The 16,222-nt window shown below is 37.1% G+C and overlaps 3 protein-coding genes across 4 annotated transcripts; 2 read left to right on the top strand and 1 right to left on the bottom strand.

Annotated features, from left to right (window-relative positions):
- The first annotated feature begins 567 nt into the window (after positions 1-567).
- Positions 568-4,028, top strand: LOC106306580 (cyclin-T1-5). 2 transcript variants are annotated; one of them, XM_013743239.1, is made up of 7 exons: positions 568-754; positions 1,036-1,297; positions 1,655-1,736; positions 2,093-2,227; positions 2,325-2,500; positions 2,591-2,742; positions 2,848-4,028. In XM_013743239.1, exons 2-7 carry the CDS (start codon positions 1,071-1,073, stop codon positions 3,777-3,779), a joined length of 1,704 nt encoding a protein of 567 aa, XP_013598693.1. In that variant the 5' UTR covers positions 568-754; positions 1,036-1,070; the 3' UTR covers positions 3,780-4,028. The 2 variants fall into 2 exon arrangements, with proteins under 2 accessions (XP_013598693.1, XP_013598694.1); XM_013743240.1 differs by lacking the exons at positions 568-754; positions 1,655-1,736 and having other exon boundaries at positions 1,065-1,297.
- Positions 4,029-4,611: 583 nt separating this feature from the next.
- LOC106306267 (haloacid dehalogenase-like hydrolase domain-containing protein At3g48420) lies at positions 4,612-7,316 on the top strand. Its single transcript, XM_013742826.1, has 11 exons — positions 4,612-4,964; positions 5,070-5,116; positions 5,253-5,316; positions 5,644-5,692; positions 5,790-5,858; positions 5,974-6,035; positions 6,142-6,222; positions 6,358-6,512; positions 6,614-6,698; positions 6,804-6,947; positions 7,038-7,316. Exons 1-11 carry the CDS (start codon positions 4,687-4,689, stop codon positions 7,138-7,140), a joined length of 1,137 nt encoding a protein of 378 aa, XP_013598280.1. The 5' UTR covers positions 4,612-4,686; the 3' UTR covers positions 7,141-7,316.
- Positions 7,317-7,406: 90 nt separating this feature from the next.
- On the bottom strand, positions 7,407-16,085 carry LOC106306269 (protein ROOT HAIR DEFECTIVE 3 homolog 2). Its single transcript, XM_013742827.1, has 24 exons — positions 15,947-16,085; positions 15,676-15,837; positions 12,117-12,131; positions 11,952-12,018; positions 11,772-11,874; positions 11,576-11,646; positions 11,220-11,283; positions 11,077-11,142; positions 10,952-10,999; positions 10,805-10,867; positions 10,646-10,702; positions 10,395-10,553; positions 10,244-10,312; positions 10,065-10,156; positions 9,877-9,977; positions 9,629-9,772; positions 9,398-9,522; positions 9,049-9,311; positions 8,864-8,960; positions 8,618-8,788; positions 8,300-8,404; positions 8,116-8,210; positions 7,912-8,008; positions 7,407-7,838 (listed from the first exon to the last, which is right to left on the bottom strand). Exons 2-24 carry the CDS (start codon positions 15,818-15,820, stop codon positions 7,560-7,562), a joined length of 2,496 nt encoding a protein of 831 aa, XP_013598281.1. The 5' UTR covers positions 15,821-15,837; positions 15,947-16,085; the 3' UTR covers positions 7,407-7,559.
- Between the last annotated feature and the right edge of the window lie 137 nt (positions 16,086-16,222).

Here is a 16,222-nt window from a genome sequence, read left to right as displayed (position 1 = left end):
ATATATAACATATAAAGGTTTCCTCATTTTTGTAATTTAAAGTCATTTTAAAAAAATCAAAATATAACATATAAGAAAAAATCTAATTTTTTTATTATACGGTTAATGTGATTGTTTAAGTTTTTTTAATAATATAAATTTAAACAAAAATGAAGAAGGATGCAAAAATTGTTATCAAATCTTTATTATTCATAATCATTAATTCTCGTATATATGTAAATCATATTAGGTAATTCTGTAGCTTTTATTTAAGGAAAGAATACACACTTCATATATTTTAGGTTAATATTATGTTCTCTAGTGTTATATAATTATGGAATAATGTGACACCAATAGATTAAAATATACTTTATATTAAATGTTCTAGAATTTTTTGAAATGAAATTTAGAAGGCATTTAGAGTGCAACTTAGGATTTGAAGTTTTTTTTAATTTTGTTCCAATTTTTCAAATGCTTCTCAATTAATATATAGAGAATTTACGCATTTCTTATCCTAGTTGTTAGTCATTAGTAATGAAGAAAACGATTAGCATATACCCCGAAAGAAAATGATTATTAAATTCCTTTATTGTGAAAAAGGAAAAAGGAAAGAGTGAATCTGTCTCAGCTTCTGGGTCAGACTCTTTGATTTCAACCCTATCCCCTCCTCCTTCTCCTTCTCCTTCTCCTTCGTTTATCGCGACTTCTAGGGTTAGGGTTTGTTCAATTCACGTGTCCTCCTGCAATTCGATAAGTAATTTCATCGCAGGTTAAGGTAAGTATCTTTCCTTCCTTCCTTCGTTTACTCACTCTTTGAATTTCTTCTTCTATGGATTTGGGTCTCTTTTGTTTCCCACCATCAATTGAATTTCCATTTAAATTTTCAACCTTTCGATCGATTTCTCTGCAAACCCTTTGGATCTGATTGTCCCTCCTCAATTGCTAGTTCTATCGGCATGGTTTCGTCTGCTAGTTAAAGCTAAATTTTTTAGTGCAGTTGTGAAGATCATACAGTTGCTAGTTCTTTATGATCTGTTTATTTTTTTTTGTTGCCAGGTTTGGGATATTTGTTGAGTTTAGAAGATACCATAATGGCTGGAGTACTAGCTGGGGAATGTTCGTACAGTGAGAGTGGAGTTTCATCTCACTCCAGGAACTCTCATGAGAAGCAAGACGAGGGTTCCCGCTGGTACTTTGGAAGAAAGGAAATTGAAGAAAATTCACCCTCAAGGTTGGATGGTATTGACTTGAAGAAGGAAACTTACCTCCGTAAATCCTACTGTACATTTCTCCAGGACTTGGGCATGAGATTGAAAGTGTAAGTGTTCCTTTTTTTCTTCACCTCATCTTACTTTTGTTTTTCATTTAACTGCTTCGTATTGCTGCTGATTGATTTTAGCCATACCTTTGTACTAACATTAGTTCTAAGCTTCCTACTGAAAGTCGTAAAATCTAGTGTTTTATTTTATCTTAACGTGTCTTTGATTGACATGAATACAAGGAAGAGATAGTCACTATTGTTTATTTTATCTCAACGTTTCTTTCATTCACATGGCGAAAACACTACTGTCACATTGTCTGAATTCTACTTCTGCTAGTCACGATTTCTCTACTGTTCAAGGCTTTCAATTATCTTTTTTCTCATTGAAAGTGGCTGATATAGTTTTCCGAACAGTCCCCAGGTTACAATAGCTACAGCGATAATCTTCTGTCATCGATTCTTCTTTCGCCAATCACATGCAAAGAATGACAGAAGGGTGAGTTTATTGTTTTGCACCTGAGGCAAGTTGAATACTTCAAAAAAAAATGGACTTTAGTCTGTGTTATCCGAATCACTACGCTGTAGTGTGGCTAGTTTGGAACCCGAGGTGGTATTTTAGTTTCTTAGCTCTATATTGGCTCCATCTCCTTGCCATTTTTCTTGGTAGTTCTAGGGGGTACACTTCTCTGTGAACAGATAGTTTGGCTGTGACTTTGATACCGATTTAGCTTGATTCTTATTCTATGCAAGGATTATGAATTGTGATTGCCAGTGCTGATTTTTACACTTCTAGATCAGGAAAAAAAATACTTAGATTAGATACTGAGCAACTTCTTCTTGTTGGTTTCACAGACAATTGCAACCGTATGTATGTTCCTTGCTGGAAAGGTTGAGGAAACTCCACACCCCTTGAAAGAAGTTATTTTTGTATCCTATGAGATCATAAACAAGAAGGATCCTGGCGCTGCACAGAAAATCAAGCAAAAGGCAACCATCACACTAATGAACTTTCTCAGATCTTTTCCGTTTAGCTAAGATAAAAGTATCTGGTTTTCCCCATATCTTATGTATATCACTTTTGCAGGAAGTATATGAGCAACAAAAAGAGCTTATATTAAATGGAGAAAAAATAGTACTCTCTACACTAGGCTTTGACTTCAATGTTAATCATCCTTATAAACCCCTTGTAGAAGCCATAAAGAAATTTAAGGTTGCCCAGAATGCTCTTGCCCAAGTTGCATGGAATTTTGTTAACGATGGGTACGTTGAAGTGCCATTTTCTTCTAAAGCTTCCATTACTTCTATGTGCTTTTGTATTTTCGTCTTCATACAATGAAAAGTGGCTTGCAGTCTGCGGACATCTCTCTGCCTGCAATTTAAGCCTCATCACATTGCGGCTGGTGCAATTTTTCTTGCGGCTAAGTTCCTTAAAGTGAAGTTACCATCAGATGGAGAGAAGGTTTGGTGGCAAGAGTTTGATGTCACACCTCGACAATTAGAGGGTGTGTAGATGATGAAATCGATATGACTGCTCTTGTTTCATTGTTTGACTTGCATTACCTGTTTGTAATATGATTTCAAGAGTGATCGCCTTTTGTATCTTTCAGATGTTAGCAACCAAATGCTTGAGCTTTATGAGCAAAACCGTGTCCCTGCATCTCAAGGAAGCGAAGTCGAAAGTAGTGTAGCTGGAGGGTCAGCTCATCGGCCAGGCTCCAGAAATGGAGCGTCAACCGATGATCATGTTGGTTCTAGGCGAACGTCAGTACGTTCAACCCATGAACATTCAAATTCTGATAATCATGGGGGTTCCTCAAAAGGCGGCTTGAATCAGAACAACGATAATAGGGGTGGGGAGGCAGCTAATGCCAGTATTGATGACAAAGAGGAGATCAAGAGAGAAACAAAAGAAAGCCCGCATCATGAAAATCATCCAGCTCATGACTCTAGACCTTTAGTTGAGGGACCTGGGAAGGAGAATTCAGAAAGAGAGAGTGGAGAGCTTCGAGATGATGGCGCTGTTCCTAAATCTAGAAAGGTTGAAACAACAGGTGATGCCCCAATCATCCAATCGCCTAAAGACTTGAAATTGCTTCGGGATAAGGTGAAGGCAAAGCGAGAAAAGGCTAAGAAGTTGCTCGGTGAAAGAACGAGGGAAAAGGATGTCATGGATGAGGATGATCTGATTGAAAGAGAATTGGAAGATGTGGAACTAGCTGTCGAGGATGAAAAGGCGAAGCAAAGGAATTTAGAGAGCAGGCCAAAGGCAGAGAACTCTGATCTCATGGGTGCAGAACATGGTGAGATTCGAGATGTTAAAGGAGCTAAAAATGCAAAAGAAGGTGAAATGGTAAACGATGTGTCCCCAGTGCATAGCAGAAAGAGAAAAATGGGAAGTAGCCCTCCTGAAAAGCAGACAGAAGGCAAGAGTCGCCACAATAGTGAGAACGGTGAAGAAGACCATAAGAGGAGCAGAGGTAGTAGTCATCATGGTGGTAGAGAGCACAGAAGACACTCGCAAGAGAACAACCATTCATGAGAGGTAATGATTATTAAAAACTGCTACTCTGATATCATCTTATGGCCTTTCTAAGACCTGTGGCACTTTGATGCCCAACCATGTGAACTTGACTTCTCTACATGGGTCGGTTCAGTCGTTGGAACCGTGGTCGGTGTATTTTAATGTTTGATTATATGTCTATTTGTGGCATTTTATAAAATCCAACGGCTTGAACGAGGACTCATCATCCTAAAAGGATGTTGAGAAGCTATTCAAGCTTCCTTCTAATAAGTATCACCTGCGTTTTTCTTTCCGCCTTATCTTAAACTGGGCAATGGTTTGTTTCCCCTGGGCAATTCTATACTTCCATTTGCTTTAATATAGTCATCATGATAAAGTTTCCTCCACTTCGGTAAGACGAGAGTTGTCATTGTCTGAGATACCCTATCATATGAAGTGTAAGTTGTGTGGTCAAGGCCACAATCTCTTGATTAACATCTTTGTTGTTTAACTGATCTTACTTTTGATAGCTTCTCCAAGATTTTGTTATTACAGTATCTTTTTAAGTTGTATCTCATGTAAAAGAGAGACATTTGTACGCTATTGAAGTGAGTTTATGTAATGAATTTTTCCTGATATGCTTCGAGTTTTGTCTGAGTGAATACCATTAGTCAACCAGGGATCTGCTGCAGTATATCGTCGCACCATTTGATTAAATTGGATAAAAGCCATTACGAGTAAAGTTAAGCTGAGAGAAATAATATATAATTCGATTTAGCAATCAAAAAGAGAAGAAGATAAGAGAATGGATCATCGCACTAAAAGTAGAAGAATCATAAAATAAAATAGTAATAATCAGTGATTTATTTTTTGCTAAGAATAATAATAACAAATAAATCATTGAATGGTATGAATCAGCAGAAAACACAGACAGAAGAAGGTAGCCATGGAAATAGCGGCTTGTTCGATCCTTAACAACCTCCAGCTTTCTTCTTGCACAAAGTCTCCTCCTTTCACCCGATGCTCGAGTAGCCTGTCGTCACACGACGCTGGAAGAAGACAACGACGAAGTTCCTTGGCTTTTCTTGATTGCCCAGAAAGATCTCAGATTCTCGGAAAATGCCTCCGACTGCAGAGACAGAGATTCTCTGCTCGTTGCTTATCAGCGAGCCAAGATGATGCAAACCCATCTGAAGAACTCGCCGTGATACTTGAGGTTGATGGGTAAGTTCCCATGAAGAAGCAAAGCTTCAAACTTTTGTGATGAGATTCTATGAATTGGAGCAAGTTCTTGTTTTTGATTCAGTTCGGTCTTTGTTTGGTTCTCAGGGTAATGATTGATACATGGTCTAGTAATCGCCAGGCTTTCAATGTAGGTGCGTCTTCATTCACCCATTTCTTTCTTTTTCTTTTTGTAGTATTTTTCAAAATCGTCAGGCATTCAATGTAGTTATGATTTGTCTTTTTTTCTTCTTCTGATGTTGTTGGTCTCTCTTATTTGTGAATTTACAGCTTTTAAAAAGCTTGGCCTTGACTGTGCTAACTGGCCTGAACCAGTTTATGCAGACCTTTTGAGGTATTTGTAATAATAATATGTGACTTGTGTGTTCTTCTAGTTGGCTTTTTGTTTCTTTTTTCGCTAAATGGCTTTTGGTTTCTTGAAGTTTACTTTTGAAATGCTTAATTGATTCTAATCTTGCATATGTGATCTGTTTCTATATCTTAGATTCTGATTCTTGGGGGTCTTAATTCTGATATAAGTCTATTAGATACTAAGCTGAATGATTGTGCTGTATTCAAACTGTTCTTGCTTCTATTTTCACTGGGACATGAGCCATAGACGATTAGATTTTCATTGTACAATTGCATTTCCTTTGTCTTAACTTTAGTTGATTATTTCCAGAAAAGGTGCTGCTGATGAAGAGAAAATGTTGGTTTTGTATTTCAACCAGGTGAGTTATCAGTTATTTTGCTTGAGTGTCATTAGCGTAATGCGACAACTTAGGCTTCTTTCTTTTCTCTTGTATAATATCTACTACCTTTTTTCAGATTGGGTGGCCTTCGTCGTTGCCAACCAATGAGAAAGGGACTTTTGTAAAAAGTGTATTGCGAGAAAAGGTTGCACTCATTCCTTGAACTTGACGTTTTTTTTATTCAGCTAAGTATTATTCTCTTGGTAGTTAAGGTCTGATAACTCCACCAACTGCTTAACTTCAACTTGTTTTGCTGGCAGAAAAATGCCATGGATGAGTTTCTCATGTCCAAAACCTTACCTCTGAGGTCTGGAGTCCAAGAGTGAGTCTCTTTAGATATGCCTCTTTCAGACAGAAACAAAGATTTAGAGACTTTTCTTTTCTCCCGCTTGGTAAATTCAATTTGGTTTTATCTCTTTGTGGTGTAGGTTTATCGATAATGCATACACAGAGAAAGTACCCGTTGCTATCGTAACAGCCTACTTCAAGAGTGGAGACAAAGTAGCCTTGTAAGTTTCATTAGTCTCCTATACATATTCTCCTGTCTTTACAAAACAATCCACTAGCATAAGCCCAATCCTACATAGAGTTTTCCTCTGTTATGTTGATTGTTATTCTGTCTTTTTGATGTGAGTATTTAACAGATCCATTGTCGAGATGCTTGGCGAAGAAAGACTTCCAAATGTGAAGGTTATCGGAGACAATGAGGTGGAAGAGAGTATGTATGGGCAACTTGTTCTTGGTAAAGGAGTTTCTTCAAGTCTAGAGGAGCAACTAGTCAAGGAAGTCAAAAAAGCAGGTATAGAGCTCGGAGACAGTTTGCAAGTACTCTTGATCTAAGATCTTGTCTTGTAATTGCAATAAAAATCTCATCCTATTAACTTTTTTTGTTGTGACTAGCATCCGCTGAGAAACAGAGGATAGCAGAAGAAATTGCATCGATGCTAAAGCTAAGTGTGGACATTGACACAAGCTCATCTGAGAGGTGGAACTTTCTCTTCTTCTGTACAAAGAAAAAATCAATTCAATACTTCAACATAAACAATAACATAATTTCTCGTTTTCTTTATTTATTTATTTATTTTTCTAGATTGGAGAAAATTGTTGTTGCTTTGCGTGCTGCTGCAGAGTATACTGGGTTACCTGTTAGAAACTGTGTACTTGTTGCTGGTAGTCAGTCTGGAGTTTCTGCTGCAAAGATGATTGGCATGCCTTGTGTAGTCATGAGAAGCAGGTTTACTATTTGATTTTTGGATGTTCCTTTTATTTCCTTTGTTGCTTATTGGAGCATTATTCATTTGCTCCATTTTTTTTTCTCTGCTAGTTTAACTGCAAGAGGTGAGTTTCCATCGGCAAAAGGTGTAATGGATGGGTTTGGAGGTGCAGACTTGACAATTCAAAAACTTAGGCACAAGATCAAGTCTTGAAGAACACAATTTCAAGAAAGCCATCTCAGATGATGCCGTCGTGTGTTTGGTTCTTTCTGGTGAAGTTTTCAAGTTGATGATATTTTATCTATTGCTACATGCTGCTGTAACATATTTGATTCTTTGTAATGTACTGTTTTGGTTAGTTTTCAGACATCAACAAGCTTCTTCTCAAACTAATGTCTATTTAGATTCCAAAGCTCTGCGATTTTTTTTCTCGTCTAGCCTAAGAAGAATGCCAGAGAATTCACAAAATGAGCTTCAAGGAAACATAAGTTGGTTATTTAGATAACCAAGATTTTTTAAAACTTTACTTAAAGGTTTTGTTTGATATGATTCCGTTTCCAAGTCCTAACCTATTTATAAACTACAGTACCGACGCATACTCTTCTATGGTAAATCTTCACTTCTAAGTTGGTTTACATTTCAGAGATCTCTGTTTCTCGTACGTTGCTGGTGCTCCGTCTCTGAACCAGTGCAGGGCTCGAGTATTCTGCATCATCATCAGCCAATGATGATATGTTTGATGAGACAGATTCTGGGATGGAGTGTGAGTGAGATTGGTGTCTGTAGCTTTGGGAAGCTGAGTATTCTGGTACTCCTTGGGTTGTTTTTCCTTGAGCTTCTTCCGCCAGCTTTCTTAGAAGATTCATAACAGTTGGAAGAAACTTTGATGTGATGGAGAGTACTCCAGCAAGCTAACATAACAGGAAACATGCTGTTAAAGATAATGTCTTGTGTTTGAAACAATTGAGAGTAATGAGTGCTTACTGCGCCATGTTGAAACTCCCTAGGAACGTCAAGCTGGACCCATAAGGCTTTGCAGAGTAAAAACGCCACAAACAGGCCTAAGAGGTACAAAGGATTCCTGTTCCACAAAAATGAAACATGCCAATGAATCTAACAAGTAGCTGAAACACTTATATGGAGAATCTGGAATAAAATGTGAAGGAGTACAAAGACAATGAACTTTACTTCAAGAGCATCATTAATTCATTGAAACCAAGGACGAACATCAACACGATCGCCCAAGCAGGTGGGAGCCAGTTGTTATTCCGCTTGTGAGCTTCCTGTATAGCAGAAATGAAAAAAAAAATATACCGTTGATTAGATTATGTATAGTACACACAGAAATTCTGAGGTAGACTTGCAAAATCACCTGTGCCGAGATAGCTTGGGTAACGGTGTACTCAGTCTCAGATTTGAACTGTCTCCACAGAGACTTACACTGTACTGGCGTCAACAGCACGTCTTTTGGAGGAACCTGCATACACAAAACCAAACATTGGTAAATTCTATTCGACTACAACCAGAAGCGGCACAGGTATTACCATCTCATGTGCTACAATGCGGAAAATATCTGGTTAAGTGGACTAATATGTTCAATTCTGTATTCCATTTAGTGTAATGCCTCACTAATATAATGGCATTTACATCAACCTGACTGTAATAGAGGACACTGTATCATGCTGTTTACCTTTTCCCAGGAGCTAGACGCAAGTGGATCCGTAAAAGCTCCCAACCTTCTGTTGTGGGAAGATGTATTGGATACAGTTCCATCCATGAGTGAAGAAAAAAGAGTACTCTCAATTTTGTCTGGTCTTTCGTCTAAACGTATCGCAGCCATCACAGAGAGAAGACTCAAAGCCTATGGGATAGTAACATATAGAATGAGTCTCATGACATCAACTTAGCTCCCTCGCTATTAATTCTACGAAGTTACCTCTGCGCGAGCATCTTTTGTGATTGCTCTAATATCCTCTTTTCCAGTCCAGACCCGTGGCATTGAGTCTTTGTCATGACTGAAGACTGTTGAGAACCTGAAATAAGTTTGGAATAATTGATATCAAGCAGAAAAAACTGACTAAAAGGGCTATTAATAGGACTCTGCTCTAGTCTTTTTCTTACCTATCTTTCATTCGGATCAGAATTTTGGCAGCTTCTTCTCTAGCCTTTTTCTCCACTATGCTCCGAGAATAGTCCTTTAGATTCTGAACCATATCATCAATTGTAGCGTGATCTAGCTCAAAACCAGTAACCACATCCAGAAAATCTGTAACAGCTGCTTCAGTCTCCCGTTTGAGAAGTGTCCTTATGGAAGGCCACGTCTCTTTTCCACCAGCTTCAAACAAAGACTCGACAGGTTCACTCAGTGCTTGAGTTAGCCGTTTCTGAAAAAACCCCATGACGCAAAACAAGTATTAATATGACCACTTGAAAGCTAAGAAATCAGAATAAGAGGGGACCAAAGCAGAACCTCGTAGTTGGCAGTTAATTCAGATAGTCTAGCAGTCTGTGCAGAAGATGCGTGGGAATGAATATCACGAGAAAGCTTCTCTCTGACTTTTGATGCATTCCAAGTTGCCTGTTTAACCGCAGCATCTGACGGGGAACACAATTTATAAAAGAAGGTAGTCTCTAGTCTAAGAAGTTATTTCTCACAAGGAGACAGTACTTGCGAAACAAAACCTGAAATAAGAACCCTCACCTTCACATGCTTTGTCAAACACAAGTAGACAAGACTGCTGGGCGTCCCGCACAGCATTTGCAAATCCTTTTCCTTGATTCAGAGACTGTTCCAGACGGATCTTAAAAGATTCCAGTGCATTGGATCGTAAATGCCCAACATGGTAGCATATGCAGAGTACACAAACTGAAAATTTGGAGAAAAGTTGAAATTAAGAGACGATAACTATCTTAAGTAACCAGTTCCTGAGTCAACGACACTATTAAAACCCAAATACGGAGGAACTCTTACATCCAAAGCTTTGGATTTCAACTGTAGGCGCTTTTCTTTTCTTACTCCTTCATCAAAGTATATTGCCTCTGCGTCGTATCTAAGAAGGGGTAAACGAAACAAGATAACGTTAAATCTCTTTGCTTGGAAATTAAATACTTTACGAACCAAAATAAGAGGAGCTTACTCTGAGATGTATTTTTCAAGGATAGAGCTAAGCTTTCTGCCGAAACCAGGAACCAGACCATCTTCAGCGGCTTTTTGCAACTCCAACCAACTCTAAATAGAGTCTACCGCGTTATGTCTCACAATCCATTTAAATCAGCAAGAAAAGTTATCGTAGGTAAGGAGGCCACAGAAGAATACCTCATCCGTTGCCAAGTGATGTAGCTTCTCATTGGCTATCTCTTCACACCGAACAGTGGCAACCATTACCTTGCAAGCATAAACAAAACAGTATTAGGTGACAAGACCAGAAAACATGGTTTAACCACATAGAATTTAGTGAATGGAAGACCTTGTGCGCAGGAAGGTCCAAATCTCTATTCTCTTTTATAACTTTCCAAATCTCCTGGGAGCTGAAAGAAAACCCTGAAGCAGGAACTACACCACGTCTATCACCAGCAAGTCCCCCAGGTGAAATGGAATGGAAAAACCTCTGCCTCAACTCAGCAACCTATTTAGAAGTTTGCATGAATCAAAGGAATCGGCCTTAAGTTTACTTTGATGCTTAAAAAGAGACGTTTTTTTAGATATAAGAATAAATACCTCTTGCTTAAACACTTTTTCTTTATCTTCATAGCTGGATAAGGCAACCACCTCTACCTACAAGCACATATCGAACAAGACAGAGTGGTATATTCATGAAAATTTTGGTAATAACACAACATTAACTACATAGTCTATGTGGGAAGACTATCTACTTACATTGAAGAATTCACTTAGAGGTGTATTCTTGTGTGCTTCAGGCTTGCGAACTAAATCCCATATCTGCAGTATAATCGGTGCTCGCATGAAAGAGGGCGAAACAGTAAAGAAAAGGAAACTGAGAGAAAGTGTGTGTGCGCGTGTTACCTTCTGAATATCTTCTCTTAGAACAGGTTCAAGAAGGTCCATTGGAGTCTAAGAAAAATAGCATATGTTAATCAAAGAAGTATGACTTGACCATAAAGAATAATATTCAATTGCAAAATCTAAACCTTTGTTTTATCACGTATGACAAAAAGAAGAGTTGTTTTCCGAGGGCTAAACAATCGCAGCATGACCTACAAAAGCAGTAAAGACCATGTTATCGAAGCCATTGATTGAACATAAAGTTCCAAATGTAAGCCCATCATGATACCTGGAAAACTGTCTTCAGTAATGGTTTGTTGGCAGCCTGTTCCCTTCCGATGTCATGGCACCACCTACGGAGTTCATTGTTTCATTAATAATCTAACAAAAATGTTATCTATAGCCCAAACCTTGTATGTTGTTTTGGTAGATCCTTACTAAGTTCACTCAAATCTAAATTTTAACACAGTACTTAAGAGTTAAGATTCAGAAAGGATATCAAACGTACAAGTACCAAGTGGGGTGATCAATCTGAAATTATATCTATCTTCTAATAACAATTGACGGTAAACTTTCTGCTTCCATGTAATATATAGCATTAGGCATAGTTATAAGAAGAAGAGCCAGAAAATTACAGAGACTCACATGTTTATGAGCACAATATCAGCAACAGCAAGAGCAAAGAGGGCACTTTGTTTCTCGAATGTAGTGTCATCCTGAAAATTACAATAAACCATTGACAACAATAATACGAATCACATAAGTAAATAGAAAAGGTATGTTGCATACAATGTAAATTTTCATATACTTCCAAAACCTTCCAAACCAAAACCAATCTTACCTCGCCTCTTTCTCTACCATCAGTACCCTCCAAATCCATGACAAGTGTAAAAGGCTCGATTCCAACACACTTAGCCATCCAAATACCTTTGGTTGTTTGACTCCTGTGAAAGAAAAACGAAGAAGTCAAACAAATTTCAAAACTCTAAGAACATGGCACTGCCACCCAAAAAAGACAAACCTTCCGGCAAAAGCATCCATTTCCCTAAAACTGGTTTTGAAAAGATGATTCAAGAGTGTACTCTTCCCTGTTTATCACCCAAATCAATAAGCAAATCAAAGTCAAAACTTCAAAGACGGTATCTTTAACTGGAGTTAGCTAGGAAGAAAAACAAAAAGTCGTTACCGCTGCTTTGAGGACCCTATTGAATCAAAGAACTATATTTCTCAAAGAACGCTTTGTTAAAACTCTCTCAATGCTTTAGAAAACAACTCAAAAAACTAAAGCTCTCAAACTCATAAGATATGCAAACACCCTTGCATCTCTTTATATAACTTTATAATTATCCTAAACTCATTAGGATTAACACAACTCTATTTCCTAATCCTTTAGATAAATTCAAACACAATAGGATTAGGTAGCTTGTACTCTAAGCTATTTCATGCTTATCTCAACAAGATTTGCTGCAGAATATCAACCGTAGGTTTAAAAAGATTCAATGATTTACATATAAATTTTCTAAAGCAAAAAATAAATACTCTAGATTTATGGTTTTCTACAGATAAAAATAAATAAAAAGAAAAAATAAATCTGTAACTTTAAAAAATCTTTAGAAAGCATGATTGGCAAAAATTTAGGCTGTAGAAATAATTTAGGCTGTAAAGAGATCTTACAACACTTCTAAAGCATTCGCCAATCAACCTTTTAGATAAACAATATGTTTTTTATGTTAACGGTGGTTCAATTCTTTTTTATTTTTTTTGGTAAAATGTTAAATTCTTAAGGATGATTATAAATAAATAATATTCAATGATTTATTGGAATGAGTCACCATTTACATGAAAACATGCTTAACATCCCTCAAATGTGCTAGCCGGTACATGTTATTATGTATTTGTTGTTGAATGTATTTTTATTAGCAAATTGTTTCTCCGCTATTCTTTTATATTAACAACTCATTTGTTTTATCTATTGATATATGTAAAAAAAAAAAAAAGTAAACTATTAGATTACAAAATTGAGAACGTATGCACCTAACGTAGATGTTGGATATTTGCCAAAAAATCCATTTAACCTTTGAAGCATAATTATATGTGATAGAACATATTATATAAACTACGGATAACTGTGACTATTGTAAAGAATAAAATTGATAAAATTATACCAAAGATTAAGAAAAAGATGATACAACTGCAGAGTCGAGATATTATCTCTTTTCTTAAATCAAAATACGTCTCGTAATGCGACGGTTCGATAACGTAATGAGTCTCAGGATACAACTGCAAAAAATCTTTTGATTTACGTCACTCTATCAGAAACCTGGTGAAACTAGTTTTGTGTGTACTCTCGGGCTCAAAAAAAAATCAAAAGAGAAATAGGAAAATAATAATATGCGAATTTTTTTATGTATGTTCGAACAGGGGCGAAGCCAGTGCCAAGACTAGGGTGGCACGTGCACTCGTAAATTTATAAATATTTACCGTTTTGTATGTAAAAATACAAAGAAACGAGCTAGATCAGATGGTTAAGTAGTGTTGTGCACCCCTTCAAGTCTCAAGTTCGACTCCCCTTAGTCCTTTATTCTATTTTGCACCCACTGAAAAATTATTCTGGATTTTCCCCTGTGTTCGAATGAATCCAAGAAAGAAGAGAATATACACACCAAACCCAACGTCTTTTTTGCACCCACTGAAAAATTATTCTGGATTTTCCCCTGTGTTCGAATGAATCCAAGAAAGAAGAGAATATACACACCAAACCCAACGTCTTTTTTGCACCCACTGAAAAATTATTCTGGATTTTCCCCTGTGTTCGAATGAATCCAAGAAAGAAGAGAATATACACACCAAACCCAACGTCTTTTTTGCACCCACTGAAAAATTATTCTGGATTTTCCCCTGTGTTCGAATGAATCCAAGAAAGAAGAGAATATACACACCAAACCCAACGTCTTTTTTGCACCCACTGAAAAATTATTCTGGATTTTCCCCTGTGTTCGAATGAATCCAAGAAAGAAGAGAATATACACACCAAACCCAACGTCTTTTTTGCACCCACTGAAAAATTATTCTGGATTTTCCCCTGTGTTCGAATGAATCCAAGAAAGAAGAGAATATACACACCAAACCCAACGTCTTTTTTGCACCCACTGAAAAATTATTCTGGATTTTCCCCTGTGTTCGAATGAATCCAAGAAAGAAGAGAATATACACACCAAACCCAACGTCTTTTTTGCACCCACTGAAAAATTATTCTGGATTTTCCCCTGTGTTCGAATGAATCCAAGAAAGAAGAGAATATACACACCAAACCCAACGTCTTTTTTGCACCCACTGAAAAATTATTCTGGATTTTCCCCTGTGTTCGAATGAATCCAAGAAAGAAGAGAATATACACACCAAACCCAACGTCTTTTTTGCACCCACTGAAAAATTATTCTGGATTTTCCCCTGTGTTCGAATGAATCCAAGAAAGAAGAGAATATACACACCAAACCCAACGTCTTTTTTGCACCCACTGAAAAATTATTCTGGATTTTCCCCTGTGTTCGAATGAATCCAAGAAAGAAGAGAATATACACACCAAACCCAACGTCTTTTTTGCACCCACTGAAAAATTATTCTGGATTTTCCCCTGTGTTCGAATGAATCCAAGAAAGAAGAGAATATACACACCAAACCCAACGTCTTTTTTGCACCCACTGAAAAATTATTCTGGATTTTCCCCTGTGTTCGAATGAATCCAAGAAAGAAGAGAATATACACACCAAACCCAACGTCTTTTTTGCACCCACTGAAAAATTATTCTGGATTTTCCCCTGTGTTCGAATGAATCCAAGAAAGAAGAGAATATACACACCAAACCCAACGTCTTTTTTGCACCCACTGAAAAATTATTCTGGATTTTCCCCTGTGTTCGAATGAATCCAAGAAAGAAGAGAATATACACACCAAACCCAACGTCTTTTTTGCACCCACTGAAAAATTATTCTGGATTTTCCCCTGTGTTCGAATGAATCCAAGAAAGAAGAGAATATACACACCAAACCCAACGTCTTTTTTGCACCCACTGAAAAATTATTCTGGATTTTCCCCTGTGTTCGAATGAATCCAAGAAAGAAGAGAATATACACACCAAACCCAACGTCTTTTTTGCACCCACTGAAAAATTATTCTGGATTTTCCCCTGTGTTCGAATGAATCCAAGAAAGAAGAGAATATACACACCAAACCCAACGTCTTTTTTGCACCCACTGAAAAATTATTCTGGATTTTCCCCTGTGTTCGAATGAATCCAAGAAAGAAGAGAATATACACACCAAACCCAACGTCTTTTTTGCACCCACTGAAAAATTATTCTGGATTTTCCCCTGTGTTCGAATGAATCCAAGAAAGAAGAGAATATACACACCAAACCCAACGTCTTTTTTGCACCCACTGAAAAATTATTCTGGATTTTCCCCTGTGTTCGAATGAATCCAAGAAAGATATTGAATCAAAGAACTATATTTCTCAAAGAACGCTTTGTTAAAACTCTCTCAATGCTTTAGAAAACAACTCAAAAAACTAAAGCTCTCAAACTCATAAGATATGCAAACACCCTTGCATCTCTTTATATAACTTTATAATTATCCTAAACTCATTAGGATTAACACAACTCTATTTCCTAATCCTTTAGATAAATTCAAACACAATAGGATTAGGTAGCTTGTACTCTAAGCTATTTCATGCTTATCTCAACAGACCCATGATAGCAACAACAGCGTAAGAGAGTCCAGAATCAGAGAGCTTCGTCTTCTTCACGAAAGTATCCAAACCCTCCACGTTGAATTCACCCTTTCCATCGATTAGCTGAGTCGGGAAACAATCCTCCTCCTCGCTTTGCCCCATCCTTATGATCTACAACCCTAGAGAATGCCATAAAAAATTCGAAAACAAAATCATCATGGTTGCTTAGATGATGATGTTGCATGCATAAGCAGAGTTTAAACTAGTAACGAGTTTTGGTTTTCTTACACAACTGTTGCAGGCTGAAGATTAAGAGAGCAGAAGACGATGGAAGAGCCTAGATTGCAGCAAGGAATATACGAAGCCTTGTTTCTCGAGTTTCTGTCTCTTTCCTTTTTTTTTTCCTTAATTTCGAATAAATTGATTTTTACTCTTTTTGAAGATTTTATTTGGCTTCCGCCTAGAAGATATGTTTCCGATTTTTTTTTTTTTTTAATTTATAAAAAACAGATATGAATGTTTCATAATTTTTAACCGAACAGTGTTCAAAAAAAAGAAAAAAAA

Source organism: Brassica oleracea, chromosome C7, assembly GCF_000695525.1.
Source record: "Brassica oleracea var. oleracea cultivar TO1000 chromosome C7, BOL, whole genome shotgun sequence".
In the NCBI taxonomy this organism is placed as follows: domain Eukaryota; kingdom Viridiplantae; phylum Streptophyta; class Magnoliopsida; order Brassicales; family Brassicaceae; genus Brassica; species Brassica oleracea.
Note: the sequence above shows the minus strand (reverse complement) of the source record. Positions and strands in the feature narration are given on the sequence as shown.